This window comes from Heliangelus exortis, chromosome Z, assembly GCF_036169615.1.
Source record: "Heliangelus exortis chromosome Z, bHelExo1.hap1, whole genome shotgun sequence".
In the NCBI taxonomy this organism is placed as follows: Eukaryota; Metazoa; Chordata; class Aves; order Apodiformes; family Trochilidae; genus Heliangelus; species Heliangelus exortis.
Genome location: NC_092454.1, coordinates 19,284,581 through 19,301,824, shown reverse-complemented (window position 1 = coordinate 19,301,824; position 17,244 = coordinate 19,284,581). Strand labels below are relative to the sequence as shown.

Here is a 17,244-nt window from a genome sequence, read left to right as displayed (position 1 = left end):
TTTAAATTCAGACAATAACTTGTCATGTGTATATGTGTGTAGGACAACTTTTCAGGCTGCAGTTAACAGCAACTGGAGCTTAAATGCCATGAAAGTAAAATTAGGAGGATCTTTACTTAGAAAGGTCACTGTTCAGGTTCACTCAAGTATTAAAAGCTGTCTAGTTCTGTAAATCTGAGGTGCTTTTTTTATTCTAATCATTCAGCAACCCATAATTCTTATTTAGTATGAGCCAAATTGCCTCAGAAGTCTTACCAGCTGTAGAAAGAGGAAGCATCCTTTTTGAGAACAAAATCCCTAAGCTGGGCATATAATAGCATCATCCACTCAACTACCATGACTTCTACTGATGATCACTAAACTTAATGTTAGAAGTAAGACAACTATTAATTACATGATTTAACATCTTTTCAGACCTGTTATTGAAACAGCAAAGGCAGGGAAGAAGGAGCATGCACTTATCGACAACTGCTCCAGGCTATGTATTATATATGTATGTATATATATATATATATATGTGTGTGTGTGTGTATATATATATAAATACTATATATTCCTAAGAACATTATAACTTCCACTACTAAACTAATCATCTACCTGGCTTATTTATAATTTATGATGTTGGTTGGTTTTGGATTTTTTTTTCATTAAAGTATTTTAACCAGTCATTTACAGAGACAAGGCTTATAATCACCCCATTCTGAGCAATACAATACTTATCTTCACTTGGGCTATGTATGATAACTATGGTTATGGCTTGTTGGTGGCTGGTAGCTCTGACACAAATATTCTCTGCTGCCAAGCACTGCACAAACCAATCCAGACTGAAAGAAATATGAACCAGTATATACAGACAGCACAGGCCTCCAGATTTTCCATTAGAGGTAAAAACAGGTTCTTTATATATGCATAAATCAAATATCACTCCTATGATTAGACCAAGAATAGAGAACTTCTGGTTATCTAAACACTACTTTCTATTAGAAAGGAAATTATCTGAGATGCAGAACCAAGTTAATTAATTCATGAATTAGCTAATTCATTAATTGTTCTGTAGATTAACCAACAGCCAAGGCACAAAATGCCAATTTCCATCATTTATCAGCAGTCCTGGCTAGCTGGGGAGGCCTCACATGACTGGAGGGTAGCAAATGTGACACGCATCTAGAAGACCTGGGAGGAGGATCTGCAGAACTACAGGCCTGTCAGTCTGACCTCAGTGGTCAGGGGAAGGTTACAGAGCAGATCATCTAGACTGCAATCACACAACACATACAGGTGACTTCCATCAGGACAACTAGGTGATCAGGGCCAGTCAGCATTGCATTTATTAAACGCAGCTGCTACTCAACCAACTTCTATGACAAGGTGACCTGCTTAGTGGATGAGGGAAAGGCTATGGATGGCGTCTACCTCGGCTTTAGTAAAGCCTTTGACACAATTCTCTTGGAGAAAAGGCCTGCTCAGAGCTTGGATGAGCACATTCTTCACTGCGTAAAAAACTGGTTGGATGGCCAGGCCTAAAGAATTGTGGTGAATGCAGTTAAATCCAGTTGACAGCTGGTCACAAGTGGTGTTCCCCAGGGCTCAGTATTTGGATTATTCCTCTTAATTTATTTACAATAATCTGGACAAAGGGATTAAGTGCACCCTCAGCAAGTGTGCAGATGACACTAAGTTGTGTGGGAGTGTTCATCTGCTTGAAGGTAGGAAGATTATGCAGAGGGATGTGGACAGGCTGGATCAATGGGCAACTGTATGAGGTTCTCCAGGTGTGAGGTCCTGTACATGGGTTGCAAGAATCACATGCAAATCTACTGTCTTTGGGAAGAGTGGCTGGAAAGCTGCCCTGTGGAAAAGGGTCTGAGGGTGCTGGTCAACAGCTGGTTTAATATGAGCCAGCAGTGTTCCCAGTAGGCCAAGAAGCCCAACAGCAATCCTGGCTTTTATCAGGAATACTCTGGCGAGCAGGAGAGGAGAAGTGATCATCACTGTGTACTCAGCACTGTTGAGAGCACACCTGAGGAACTGTGTTCAGTTTTGGGCCTCTCATTACAAGGACACTGAGCTACTGGAGAACATCCAAAGAACAGCAAAGAAGCTAAGGAAGTGTCTATAGAACAATTTCTATGAGGAGAGGCTGAGGGAACTGGGGTTGTTTAGCCTGCAGAAAAGGGGCTGAGGGAAAACCCTAACACCCTACAACTACCTGAAATGAGGTTGTAGCAAGGTGAGTGTTTGTTCCTTGTCCCAGGAAGCAACTGGACTTAAAGGAAAATGGACTCAAAGGAAATTGAACCAGCTGAGCTTTAGACTGGATATTATGAAAAATGTCTTTACCGAAAGGGACTGGAAACAGACTGCTCAGGGAAGTGGTGGAGCCACCAATCCCTGAATGTATTGAAGATATGTATATGTGGTGCTTAGGGACATGCTTTAGTCGTGGACTTGGCAGTTTTAGATTTACAGTTGGCCTTTAAGATCTTAAGGGTTTTTTTCAACCTGATCAAAACTATGAATCTATTATTATGTATACATGAATACAAAGTTTTAATTTATTCTTTTTAGAGTTGTCAAAGACACAATGTACCCAAGCTAATAACACTTATGAACACATAGCTGCAGAATGAAAAAAAGAAACTGGAGAAGAGTAATCCTTGGAACAACTTTTTTTAATTGATAGAAATGTAACTCCTTTCCTTCATTTGGAGATCCAAGACCATGACTTAACAGCTGTTTACAGCAAAACAAAAATGAGTTTGTATGGTCCCTCCAGAAACTACTACTGGTGGATTTGCAATAGATATGAACAAAACTACCTTCTCTTTCCCGGCACGATTCTTGTCTTCATGTTTCTCTTCCATTCTATCCTGTTTCAGTGTTTTCAAAAATTCTCTCTTCTTATTGGTCCATATTCTTGTCAATAAATGAGGCTGGCCAGCTTTGCCAACAGGGGATGAAGAATGTGACTGACTACACTAATGTATAGAGTCAGAAAAAGCAAGAGTATTAGTCTGTTCATGTAGAAAACTTTGCATGGAAGTCAAAAAGACTCCCTGGCACCTGTAGTTTCAGGCTTCAAATCTATCCACATTAGCTTCCAAAAAAAATTACTTAACACAACTCTGCATAAAACTTACTGATTCCTTTATCTAACCAAATTAAACAGTTTACAAATTTGATAATACTACAGACATAGCTTTACCTCTTTCTTTGAATTTTGTGATTGACCATGTGCCTTGGCAGTTGATTTGAAAGGACTGAAATTGCCAACACCATATGCAGATTCACAAGGAAACAGATTCCTAAGTTTGTTGTCTTTTGCTTCACTTTTCCACTGTGTAGGCTAAAGAAAAAAAGAAACAGAAATTTTAAGAATTATTAACTACAACAGGACATTTTTCAGGAATCACAACTAAAATCATAACTTTGTGCAAACACCTGTTTCTTTGTTGAAAACACTGTTTATGAGCAAGTGATCTGCTCACAGATACTGTTCACACTTTTTAGATAAAGACTAATATTTCACAACAATTAAGACCCTCATATTTGAGATATCAAAATATGAGCCTTCAACAGCTCAAAGTATTGTTTTTTCAGAAGAATATTAGAGAGTTAAGAACTATTTATGATCTCATAAGCATAGAAAAATTCCTGAAACAAATATCAAGAGATGAACATGAAGAGGTGCCTTTGGAAAGGGACCAGAATGACAGTAATAGGTTGCAACATCATATCTACCAATAATCGGGTTAAATTCTGAAGGTATTTTTATGCCAACAATACCTCTCCACCTGGTATCTATTTTTCTGTTATAATCATATCTACAAAAGGCAGTGCTATGCCAGAAGTTAAAAACATCCTTTTCACACCCTCAACTGGACAGTTCTTGAACTTCTCAAAAAAGGTGAATTAGTAACAAAGACAGATCCAACCATAGTATAGATATAATACTCCAGTGATAGTAATCTCAGGACTCAAGCACATTCAGAATTAAAACTTTTTTTTTTTTTTTTTTTTTTTTTTTTTCCAAAAATAAAAATGCCATAGGTATCAAAGACTCACCTTTGCAGGTAGAATGACAGGTTTAGGGACTGATCCTTTATGAACATTTGTGCCAGTTCCCTTCCTTACTGTCTGTGAATGAAGACCTCCTACTACTAGACATCTAGACATCTGCAGTTCTTTTGTACTGCCCTTTCTAAGGACAAGCATTCTCAGAGATCTAGATTTAGGATTCAAAGGATATGCTGAAAAAAAAAAAAAGTATGCATACATATATGTATGTGTGCATATGTATACAGTCTCAAGTTTATAGTTCATAAGGTACTAGCCATATGGCCCAGAGCAAACAGGCATAAATCAGGAACTTAGTACAGTTTTATTTCCACAAATAACAGACTGTGCAAAGCTGGGTAAATACAGGTTCTGTTCAGTTTTCTACAACCACCATTTGTTAAGTACTTCACTTGACAAAGAAGGAATTTCACTTTTGGAAAAAAGATATTCTTCAAGTAAGCCTGCTACACAGTCCTTTGTTTTAAATCTAAAATCCAAATAAGCTGATGATAGTTACCAAATCTTCAAAAGTTGGTTTTCATATTTCCCTTTAAAGCTATTAAAGGAATATTACTAATATATTTATTAACAGCTCAGTTTACAGCCAAATGCTCCACATCAAGGCAATGACCAGTTTCTCTATATACCTCAGATGTGCATGACAACATGTAAAGCTTACAGTGCTTCCAGGAGAGCACTAATTAAGAGACATACACTCATCTGTCATATTAAGTAACTGACATTTAACAGTTTTAAAGAACAGCTATTAAAAAGTCCTAAAATTTTCAGTAAGTAAAACAATTCTTTATTTTTGCACATATGTTCCAATGCTGCATTAACAGCCTTTTCCAAGATTCTCTCCTCTCCCCCTAACCAGTTCTACCTCACAGGCAGTCACCATATCCTACATTTTGAAACAACTGATTTAAAAGCATGAGTGACTTTAGCTTTGTTTAGGAGGTAGATGTTCCAAAACATTCACAGTAACTGTATACTTAGATTTCATTAAGTTTTATGAAGACTTTTCATAATTTTTGGATGGTCCCCCACATTCTATGGTTTTATATAGCTAACTGTTCCTTCTTTTCCCTGTGAAGAATGAAAACCAAACCTGTAAAGCTTGCGCCCCTTCAGATCAAAGTGAGCTGTTTCATGTAGTCACATTATGTAGCAGCCACAGCCAGCATCTTGCAAAGGTTTTGTAAACCACTCAAATTGCTTTTTAATTTTTCCTAGCTCAGTTAGGAAATAATTGGTTATTGATGCTCTTCTATTGAAAGAAAACTATTACATGACTTTCACACGAAAGCTGCTAATTAGTCTGGAGTAGTGAAGGCTCCAGGGGGACCTTATAGTGACCTTACAGCAGCATTCCAGTACCTGAAGGGGACCTATAAGATGCACTTTTTGTAAGGGCAGGTAGTGATAGAACAAGAGGGAATTTCTTTAAACTGGACAAGAGTAGATTTTGGTTAGACATTAGGAAGAAATTCTTCACTGTGAGGATGGCGAGACACTGTCACAGATTTCCCAGAGTTGCAGCTGCCCCCCACCCTTGCAAGGCCAGGTTGGATGGGGTTTTCAGGCAGCCTGGTCTAGTGGAGCTATCCCTTGCCCATAGAGGGGATTTCGAATTAGATGACCTTTAAGGTCTACTCCAACCCAAACCATTCCATGAAACACACAAAATGGGGAATCAGTTGTATTTTTTTGGCTCCTGCAAAAGTTCTTCGCAATTAGGTATTTATATTGAGGGGATGGCCTGCATCTAGTGTTAACCAAGAGCGCAAAATATACTGGGCAAGTATGAGAAAGACAATCAGTAAATTAAAGTAACATTTAAAATGAGAAACAAGTTTCAGATCTCAGTATTATCAACAGTTTAAAAGTTATTTCTTCATAAAGAGAAAGGTTCTTATTTTGAGTAGGTTTATTAATTTATAATCCAGGCAGTCTAAAACTGCCAGCTTGTTAAAGGTGAACTGACTACATAAAGCTGAAAGAATTGTTAAGTGATAGCCAGATTTCATCAGATAGAGAAGAGAAACAGACTATATAGCTCAGTTCAAGGTCCACTCATGGGACTGGATTTGCTGCAAGTAAATCGTAAATACAACCAACTGCTTAAGACAATTGGTTCCAGCAAGACACCTCTGCAAGATAACCTGCTCTTTCAAGCCGTCCGACTCTTCCAACAGCCCTAGTCAGTCAGAAACATTATTTTATAAAGTCTTCAGATAGTAATCATCTCACTAGTTAAGATGACTTGCCTTCATTTCCTCTTGAAAATAAAGGTGAAGATAAATTATTGACATCTTTACAAAAGATGCTCTTCTGGGCAAGTATCCTAATTGTGGCTGCATCTACAGACCAACAGATTGAAATTCACATAGAAGTGTTATCTGTCTAACAAAAAGATCCTTACATTGCAATAATATTGTTGTTTTCTCAGCTTCAACCTGTACCTTCATAACTTAAATCTGTAACTCTGAAATTCTAAAAAAAATCTCATATTTCAAATAAAACCATTTCAGATCTCCGTTACATTTTAAAACATCAAAAATACTCACCCCACACACTTGCAGCTGAAGATTCAATCCGATTTGGTTCCCTCTCATATTTAGGGTTCAAAGATGGCTGGAAGAAAAGCAGACACAAATTAGTGGACAAATGACCAACACCCTCTAATCTATGGCAAGGGTGTTCCCTTATATGATGATCTGAAACTGGTGAAAACTCATGAAGCAGCTTGTAATGGACAAAATGGCACTTGCAGAAACCATGAAACCTTTTTTACAGTAATTACAATTAACTTACAAAGTCCTCAGCCTTGAAATGTCTGGGTACTTCACCTTCCTTCTTCCCAGTTCCATTATCAAGTATGCTGTTCTCAGGAAGCCCTCGGCCTTTTCCCCAGTGGAAAGTGCTGGTACGATTGCGGAAAGGTCCTCCGTGGCATCCTCCTCGATGGTTTATGTTCTTTGTACCACTTCTGCCTTGTGAACGCCAACCATGTTTCTCTTTTCTAGCAAAATGTCCTTAGATTTTTAAATTTTAAAGGAATTCAGTTACGAACATTTTAAAAAAATATCCTACTTCTGCAAAATTGTTAAGACAAGTCAGCACCTCTACATTCTGAGATGGGACAGCATAGCAAACTTAAGTTTTAATTCACATGACCAACAGGGAAGAAGCGTACAACAGAGTGCCAGGGAAAGAGGACAGTAGTCCAACATTAAGACAAGTCAACCTCCTTCTCTGGCTGCTCGTTTATATATTTTTGGCTAGAACATTAACTCAAGACTCTTACTCTTCTTAGGAGAGAAATACAACTGGAATTACCCTGCTTTAACGAACTCCTACTATTGCATTCTCTTCCAAAAGATCTCTTTCCAGTACTCCCACCTGGAACACTGTGTCCAGTTCTGGAGTCCTCAGCATGAGAAGGACATAGAGCTCCTTGAATGTGTCCAGAGGAGAGACACTAAAGTAATCAGAAGGCTGGAGTATCTCTCCTCTGAAGACAGGCTGAGGAGGTTGGGGTTGTTCAGCCTGGAGAAGAGGAGGCTTTGAGATGACCTTATAGCAACCTCTCAATATCTGAAAGGGCCTACAAGAAAGCTGGGATAGGGCTTTTTACATGGGTGTGTAGTGAGAGAACAAGGTGAACTGGTTTAAAACTTGAAGAGGGAAGACTTAGGGTCAACATTAGGAAAAAAATTCTTTCCTCTGAGGGTGGCGAGAGACTGGTACTGGTTGCTCAGAGAAGCCATGGATGCCTCTTCCCTGTAAGCGTTCAAGGCTAGACTGGATGGGGCCTTGAGCAACTTGATCTAGTAAGTGTTCCTTCCTAGGCTGGGGGTTGGAACTAGGTGATCTGTAAGGTCCCTTCCAACCCTAGCCACTCTGTGATTACCTCTATTTTACTACAGAATAAGAATTTAGCATAGAATTTAGCATAGAACTATTATCATCAGGCTGTTTTTCTACAAAGTAATGATGAAAATTTATTCAAAATGTTCCATGAAAGCTAAAATATACCTCCATTAGGCCGTCCAATGCCAGCATCAAATCCATCTGCATAGTTGTATCTTCTGTGATTTGCTTCGTAACAATTCTCTGTCAGCAAAAGATTTTCGGAATGTTTCTTAAAGTTCAGTGATAACTGTAAAGGAGCACAAGTGGTAGATCTGAGACATCTGATAACAAAACTGAATTATCAGAACTTTAACATGCACTTTGCTCATGGTACATACAATACATTTTTAAAATAACTTCTGGTAACAGACAGTGCTGCAGTCTTCAAAGATGCATAGGTTCAGAGATACAGCCCCATCTCTCATGATAGCAAAGTGGAAGCTATATCTCCAGCTCCAGGACACTGGAACTGCACTGCATCATGTTGTGACACAGTGTAAAAAACACAGGTGTCCCTTTTGTTTAGGCAGCAGAACAGTGGCATGTGTTGCAGCAGAGAAAAAATTAAACAGGTCAGAAAAGTTGGGAGATCATAGTCTGGAAGAAAAGAAGCCTGGGATCTTAATTCGAGTGGTCAGAGACTACACGTGTATTCCACAGAAAAACAAGTAGTTGTTTCCACCAGCACAGCCGTACACAAAGGCTCAATTTATTAGTCTTGTCATTATAAATTAATAAAGTAAATGCAATTATATATGACACACAAATAAAACCTAGAGTTGAAAGTGTATGGATTCACAAATATACTTCGACTTATCATCTTATAATAAGACATTGTAAAAATTTTTTAAGAAATAAATCTTTAATAGTAGGAAGTACTTTATTAACTAAAACCTTATATTACTAATAACACTCAGAAATCAAAATACATCCTGACTAGCACTCGTACTTAAGGGGATGACTAAGCAAAAAAGATCATGTCTTACAGCCCTATCACTTTTCTGTAGCTTTACTGTTTTAACACTGCAGCATTTCTTTTGCTGATTCATCTTAAAAATTCAAGAAACAATGTTAATACTGCAGAAGTAGTACTTAGCCTTAATGCTGGTACACACCACACTTCTCCCAGCAGATGACTGTGTTAGCCAGCACCTACCTTTCTGCCACACAAGCAGTCATTGATGCAGATGAGGCAAAGCCCCCTTCTCTCCCAGAAGACTTACTGTGCACTATTATGTCCATTGCATTGCACATGTACAAGAGATCCAGCATCTCCTGGGGCTATAAAAGCTACAAATGCCTAAATGAACAGCTCTGTGGAAAGGTACTGTGTCAGTACACTAAACTTAATGATTCTAGGATTATCAACTTTACTGCATGCAAGTATCAACTGCACTGCCTCTCCAGAGTCAGTAACATTTAGGAAGAAAGTACAGCAGTAACAGTGTGTGTGGAAATGAAAGCCTCAAGTTTATTTCAACCGTTACTACCCACTAATGTCTAAGGAATTACTATTCTAAGTAGTCCACTGCTCAAAGTGTGCCAGAAAAAATAATAAAATCACAGTAATATGCTTAACTACTTAAGAAAAAACTTTGAAGAAAATTATTTCCTTCTTCTCAGCTGCAAGAGACAATCACACACAAAAAATTACTACCAAGTTCTACTGACAATGCCCCAACAGAGCACAAAGTGCCTTTCAAAATGTGCTTCTTAAAATTCAAACTCAAGTATGCAACAGGTATGTTTAAAATACAAACCATGCATTTCCAAACCATAAATAAGTAAAATGAAAAGGGACAGCCACCTCAATCAAACCAAACCTGGTGCTCAAAAAGCCAGGTTTGACTACATATATGAAACAGATTTGTGGAACGAGTGACAGTCCAAAGCATCAACGAATGTATTATGGTATGGTTTGACAGGACCACTTAAGACGTCTGGCTATTTTTAAGCAATATTGGTCCTCAACTGATGGTTCTAACATATCTCAGAATGCTCAACTCAAATGTAAGGCCACAGATGGAGTATGGCTTTGTAAACGATCTGACTTTAAATGTGATCCATGGAGTAACACCCCCCACTCACCAGAATGAGACATTATTATGATGATCATTTCCTTCATGGAGAACAATTCACAACCAAAGGTCACTATTTCAGTTGCGGACTTAAAGCCTATCGTAAGCTTCTGTGGACTTGGGCAGGTACGTGCCACGTGGGGGTAAACCAGGCCTTATTTTAATAAAATTACACCACACCTAAAACTGACCAGAGCAAGGAGGTCCACGATAAATTTGGATGTGGCAAAATCTGGTTCACAAAATTGGAAAGGAGATGAATGTCCCCCTAAGCAAATAATTAAGTATTATGAGTTTGCAACCTGGAATCCCTGTGGAATTATTAATGGAGCACGTGACCCGATTTATAATCTAAATCAAATTATTAGACTACAAGTGGGGTGGAATAGGTAGCTAACAAAAACAGCCAAGCCCTGTCCTTGTTAGTGGACAGAGTAACCCAGTTATGAGATGCTGTGTACCAACATAGGCTGGCCCTGGATAATCTTTTAGCCCCCGAGGGAGGAGTGTGTGCTAAATTAAACCTAACCAATTGCTGTCTCAAAATAAATTATTATTGTAAAGTGGTGTAAAACATTGCTAAAGAATTAACCATACTAGCAAAACCTCCAGTCCAAACATGGGAGTCTCCCAGATGGACTTCTTTCTCTTCCTTTCTAAATAACATAGGAGAATGGATGTATTTTCTGCTCGTGTTTGGTTTATTCCTTCTTTTCTCACAGAGTGTAATCACCATTTGTTCTTCCTGGCTGAATGGAATCCAGGTCAGACAAATTCAGCAAAGATTCTCTCCTGACCAGGTTAACTCAGATACAGTAGATAAGCAATTCTCCAGGGTCATGACTCAGATTTGAGGAAAATTGATCCTGTATACTTTGTAACTTTTTGGTAGCTTTCTGCTACCTTTTAGACTTTGCATATCTGTAATATATGTAATGATACATTGTTGAGAAAACTTCCAAACGCTGCTGCAAAAGAGGAAAAAACCCCACCCCAATAGCGAACAAAATGTTTATCCCAAAAACACACTCCCCTGGACACAAAACCCATGGTGTGAGGTGATTGATGTGATGTGATGTGATGTGATGTGATGTGATGTGATGTGATGTGATGTGATGTGATGTGATGTGATGTGATGTGATGGAGGTAAATATGATGTGGCAAATGTGTGGTACATGGGACAGTTTATGCCCCCACAAACACACATGAAAATATACTGGCTTTTGAGCCAGGAAAGACGTGTAGTGGGAAGAACTGTTGACAGGCAGTGCATGGAACCGGCCTGCTAAAAAAGCACAGATTCCAAAAAGAGCTACAGGACACAAAATAACCACACAAAATTATATATACATACATATATATATATATATATATATACAGAGAGAGAGAGAGAGAGAGAGAAGAGACATATTAAAAATGCTGACTCAAGAGCCATGGGATGAAATGATGTAAACACTTTGAAAATACGAAATTTTCTCTCGAGTCAGCATTTTCTTCTACTCTTTTAAAAACATACCAAACCTATTCTCAATGAACAAATTTTTACCCCAAACTTCACTAGCTTCTGTTTTGTATCATGCCTGGCAAGCACCTAAATATAAGAACACTAATCAGAAGGTCTCCTGGTACACGGTCAATACAAAGATAGATAATAAATTTAGCAAGATAACAAGGACTGAAGGATTCCCCTAATTAAAAGGAAAATTCTCCGGATGGCAGATCTCTGCGAGCTTGTGCCAGTGATTTATGAAAAGACAGAACCCTTTTTTGCTGTATAAAAACAAAAAGAGAAAAGGAGAAGACGCTGGCTCTCTCTTTTGCCATCCCCCACCCCTCTCACCACTTCGGCTTCAGCTACGGGACAGCAACAGCATTAAAAAAAAGGGGAGAAGAGCAGCCAAGCAGGAACCGTGGCTCCTACGCCACCAGGGCCGGGGGACGGCGATAAAACTTAATTGCTCTCTTGATTTTCTTTCCTTTTCTTAACAACTCTCTCCCCAGAGTGACTGATTTATGTAAAATCTCTCCTCTTGTAAACTTGTTTTTTCTTTTAAAGGTGGTGTTATTGTCTCCTTTCCCTGAAATAAATCTTTGAACTTTACTTAAATCATAAAATCTGTTATTTTTGTAAATTCTTGTGATGTCTATCAGTAGTGGCTGATTTTTCCTCACAATCAAAATGTAACATAATAGCTCAGATCATAAAATCTGGGGAGTGAGTTACGTCCTTGACAAACGTGGAGAGAGATAAAAACCAGAAAACCACAAGAAAATATCCTATGATTTTAATACTTAAAAAAATATCGTAACGAATGTAAATACTTAAGTAAAAAATAAATCATTCTAAACAAATTTTGAATAAGCTGCTAAAAATTTCAGAAAGTTCCAGGTCTGTTGATCATAGATAAAATTTTAGAAGGCAGTTTCACGTGTCCATTTACATACAACAATTTTCTAATACTGCCTTTGGAGTTTAACTTTCTGTATGCACTTAGTTTGATTGTGATTATTCTTCAAAGTGTAACTAACAGTTTTTTATGTATAGTGCTTGAATTGTTCATTATGTTTCCAAATTGCATGCAAAGATCATGGAGTTTGCGTTTTCTCCACATGATGGAGGCATCAGTCCACTACGGCGATTATGGCAGACATGACACGGTAATCAATGGGAAATCCATTGGCAATGTCTGGAAGTTGAGAAATTATCTGACTAGCTAGCCAAGAAAGTAAGTGACACAGATTCCTGAAGTATAATAAGTTATTAGTTAACATGAAGTACAAGTAAACCTGCAAAACCTGAATTTACTGCTCTGTTTGCAGGCTCTCCACATGTTTTACAGCAAACCTTCCTGGAAAGTTTCATCTCCATTCCAAAATAGCTTCAACCAACACCTTCCTTTTTTCACCTGCCCAACTGCTATATTGCACTGATGTGAAAATAGTAGTTCCACACCTGAACAATGGATACCCAGCTATGTAGGTGGACTATCCTGTGGGTGACAGAGAGATGACATAAAAACTTACTATGTCATACTTAACAGTACATCATTAGGATTTCAGTCAACCTGTAGTCTTTACCAGTCACATTAAGAAAAATCATTCACAATCTCAGCTTCCTGGCACCAAGTTTTTCTAACACTAGGGCAGGAGGAAACCAGCTCCCAAAGATGCAATTCTTAGAAGTGCCTTCTCAGAGAAATAAAAAAATGACTGAGAAGAGTTCAGTTTCTCCTCCTCAAGTATAACTGTTGATACCATAGCCTTACACCAGCTCCATACTGGATAAAACATGAAACACTTTGCCTTCCTCATTCATCCTCCCTGTTTGTCCCCTGCTCTTCACTTCAGCTACTTTGCTGACATATGGGAAGCGAAAATAAAAATCTTTCAGAGTGAACAGGGAGCCACAACACTTGAGATCTTGCAGAGGAATAACAGGACAAGCCTTGCTCCGTAAACTACACTACCAATGGCCAGACCAGCCCTGGCTAACAATCCTGGAGAAGAGAAATCCTGTAACTGCAATCCTCGAAGAGAGAGCCGGCTTCCCAGCCCATCCTCATCGACATCCTAAGCATGATGTTGCATGACAGGGAATATCACATTAGCCAGACTGCATTCATTGCTCTGGTCATGCTCCCTTACAGTTTCTTGTGCATCTGCACACTAGCAAAGTATGGGGAGTTGAAAAGTCCTTGGTTTCTTCTCAAAAATTAAAACCATCAATATGCCATCAAAATTTGTCTCATAACAAATGCCACAGTAAATCCAAACCACAATGCTATTCCAGTTACTAAGAAGAAAAACAGCTTTATCTCAGATGAAAACAGGACAACAATGTACACTTACAATGAAATTACCTACAGTTAAGGAATGAGGAATGACAAATACAACCTGTAGCTCATATACATTCAACTGGTACTGGAACTGTTCTGAAACTTCCTATTATCCTGCTATACTGACAATTTCAGCTTGTAGGTAAAGCTCTTCCAGAAGATTCTTGAAGTATGTGAAGATTGTTTTGCAATTTTGACACCACATTAACCTAAGCTCTGACTGCTTTTCCAATTGAAAATTTATTTAATTGAAAAAAGTATTTTAATAGAGTTGAATACATCAGAAATCTAGTAGAATGAAAACAAACAGATGGCAGGAACCATCCTGGAACAGATTGTCCTGATATTCCCAGAACAGCAACTGAGAGTCGATAATACACTATATTAAACAAAGCAACCGGCTAGGTTAGTGTAGAAGAAAGCTACACAGGACAATATGACTAAGAACATTCAATGACCTCATTTAAAAAAAAGCATGAATGTATGTATGTGTAGACAAAGCAAAGTAATGGAACACAACTAATTCTGACAGCTAACTGCACTTAAAAACAGCACAAACCTATTTATTTATAAAGAATAAACATTTTCCATAGACATGAAACACAGAAGAAACTTAATAAATACATTAAAGTAAGGCAATGCCACTCTCATAGTTCAAGATATGTATATTACATTCAGAAGACTATAATGAAGAAAGCAGCTCTACAAATAGAGAGATAGATGACAGGAGTTTGAATATCCAGTGCTGCTTCTGCATTTGCACAAACTAAGAAAGAAGGATAAGCTAGAAAAATGTAATATTTATGAGACAGACATACTCATGACTTCATAGAAAATTTACAAATCCTAGTAATTCAGAGACTATTTCCTGTTTCCAAGCTCTCTCATTTTATTGAGTAACAGTACTCCAAAGCAAAGATGCACTACTTGCAAGCACCACACTCTATCTCTAGTAACAAGCATCCCACCAGCAACTGAAGTGCCACTTCAGGTGGTGTATTTCAAATGCATTTTTTTAATCACTTGGATGACAGAATAACATTCCTGAGAAATTTTTAGGATACAGAGTAAAATCAGAAGAAAGCGCATCTAGCACAAAATCCAGCCATTAATTTTAAACTCCTGATTTAAATATGTGAAAGCTATCTTGATCCAACAACAGCTCAATAAAGTGGCCAAGCACAGGCTTCTTGCCATGAGCTCAAGCTGCTGAAACAAAAAAACTTTTGAAGATGAATGAGCTTGATAACCACAGTACAACTAGTTAAGTAATGACAACACTACATACTAGGTATCATCTATCACCCTATTAATAAAAAATTGCATTTTTATGACAACTGAGGTTACGGCATTTAGATTTCTACAATAATGACAGTGCCTGTTCAAAATAACAACACAGAACATACTTTCGTTGATGATGGTAGAGCAGGAAAATAAAGCCAGGCTGGAGCAAAGTCATGATGCGCCATTTAGGTCTGATCTCTCTGAATGGATGAAACAAGGCTTCAGCACCTCATGGCAAGTCTCTGTAACCAGAAAAACAAGAAATGGGTAGCTAGACAACCCTGGAAGCTAAGTCTCAGAAACAATATAAAGGTTCCTTAGGAGAGAGAGTGTTTCAAAGGGAGACCCAAATAACCATGTATTCCACATCTCTGCACTACAGAGTGCAGATCTGTCAGTGAGCATAGATGTAGCTCACTTTACAAATGCTGTAATGTGAGCATTAGCAAGAGCTCTGGAATCTGGACTTGATTATCTCACAATTATTTGCTATATTATGGACTGAACCAGGCTACTGCATACTGACCTCCATACTATAAAAACCAACAGAGCACTTAACCTCATCTGATTATACATGTGATTGCTCTGGAAATTAAAGTAAAATTTAGTATGTTAACTTCTAACAGGCAGAAACACCTGAGCCATAATTAAATTGGGAAATAAACAGCAGATCTGAAAAGAACAAACATTAACATCTTTTTTTTAAAACTGTATTTTAGAGTATGTAGCCTACCCAGCTTTAAGCTGGCAATTCCATGTTTTACAGGTTCCATAAACACTCTTAAAGATGCTCATTTACTTATGTTGCCAATAAGTTTGTCCTGGAATGTATTTTAATATAAAAATATTTTCATTATAAGCATGAGCTCTGTATTGATGATCTAGTAAATATTCAACAGCTCTAGGATACTCTTTATTCTCAAGAAGAAGTTTTGGTAAACTGAAAACAGAAAAAGTGAAAATGGGACATTGGTAAGACCACTCCACTGCCACAGGCAGGATATATAATGTTTAAACCCTTTGTGATCAGCTTCTCAAACACTAGGTTGTTCCTTCCTTGCTTTCCAGCTGAAGATAAACCCGTAACTTAGACCACCACATTATTCTGCAATATGTTCCATCACTAGAAATGCTCCTTCTACCAGGTCCGACTCAGTCTTCTTTTCCTCATATTTGGGTCTGTTACCTAAGCTAACCCCAGCACTCCAAGATGTTTCTGCATTCTCTGTCTCCCAAATGCACCCAACAAGCTCTATTCAGATTCATAATATCTACAAATTTAATAACCATACACTCTACTTCATTATTTAAGATAATTAATAAAAATAGTGAACAGACTTCTCTAGAAATTTATTTGATACATCCTTCCAGCATGACTAAAAAATCACTAAAACAAATAGGTAACACTGATCAGCAATTTACTTTTGAAGGGAACTTCTGCATTTCAGAAACCTACGACTACTCTGAAACAAAATAAAATTAAAAAATAAAACAAACTAAAATCACCACCACCACTTAAATTATTTGAAAAAAATGAAAGTCTGAAAGTCAGTAGTAAGCACCCATACAAGCATTTACAAGAAATTGCTTTAATTACCATTAGACATGAAGGACTCATTGTTTTCTAGCAAGCCTTGTCTTATGTACACACCACAGATCAGATCAACTACTGCTCACTAACACCAATAAAACAGCTGTTATACTCCCAACATTAACACAGCTACCAGAAGTAATGTTATACTCCCAACATTAACACAGCTACCAGAAGTAATGTTATTGTACCTGTGGTGTTTATATCAAACAGAATTCTGCTGCTTTCAGAAACCCTCTCAGTAAAATGAGCAAGCACTTACTTTGCCACACAAAATGAGGGCTTAAGATGCATTTAAAGAGTGAAAACAAACACCTGAAGGAACAAATTCCACTAAAGAAAGAGATGTCCTAATCCAAAGAAGATACTTACTTAGTAGATTTATGCTGCACATACAGTCCTGAAGATCAGAAGGAACAAGATTCTCACACAGCTTTAAGACTTAAAAAAAATATTTGAACCTGACAATTCTAGGTCA

The 17,244-nt window shown here is 37.8% G+C and overlaps 1 protein-coding gene across 11 annotated transcripts in view; it reads right to left on the bottom strand.

The window, feature by feature from the left end:
• Nucleotides 1–17,244, bottom strand: part of GPBP1 (GC-rich promoter binding protein 1) — a 329,691-nt gene that overhangs the window by 299,840 nt on the left and 12,607 nt on the right. For 10 of the 11 annotated variants that reach the window (XR_011723178.1, XM_071730290.1, XM_071730287.1 and 7 more), the window contains 7 exons: nt 15,298–15,417; nt 8,101–8,224; nt 6,877–7,097; nt 6,630–6,696; nt 4,066–4,250; nt 3,206–3,346; nt 2,820–2,978 (listed from right to left, as the gene is read on the bottom strand). Coding sequence is in view for 10 of the 11 variants with exons in the window: in XM_071730290.1 (XP_071586391.1) it covers nt 2,820–2,978; nt 3,206–3,346; nt 4,066–4,250; nt 6,630–6,696; nt 6,877–7,097; nt 8,101–8,224; nt 15,298–15,360 (960 nt within the window). In the remaining variant the exon portion in view is untranslated. The remainder of the gene's footprint in view (nt 1–2,819; nt 2,979–3,205; nt 3,347–4,065; nt 4,251–6,629; nt 6,697–6,876; nt 7,098–8,100; nt 8,225–15,297; nt 15,418–17,244) is intronic. The other variant, XM_071730289.1, reaches the window with a different exon arrangement.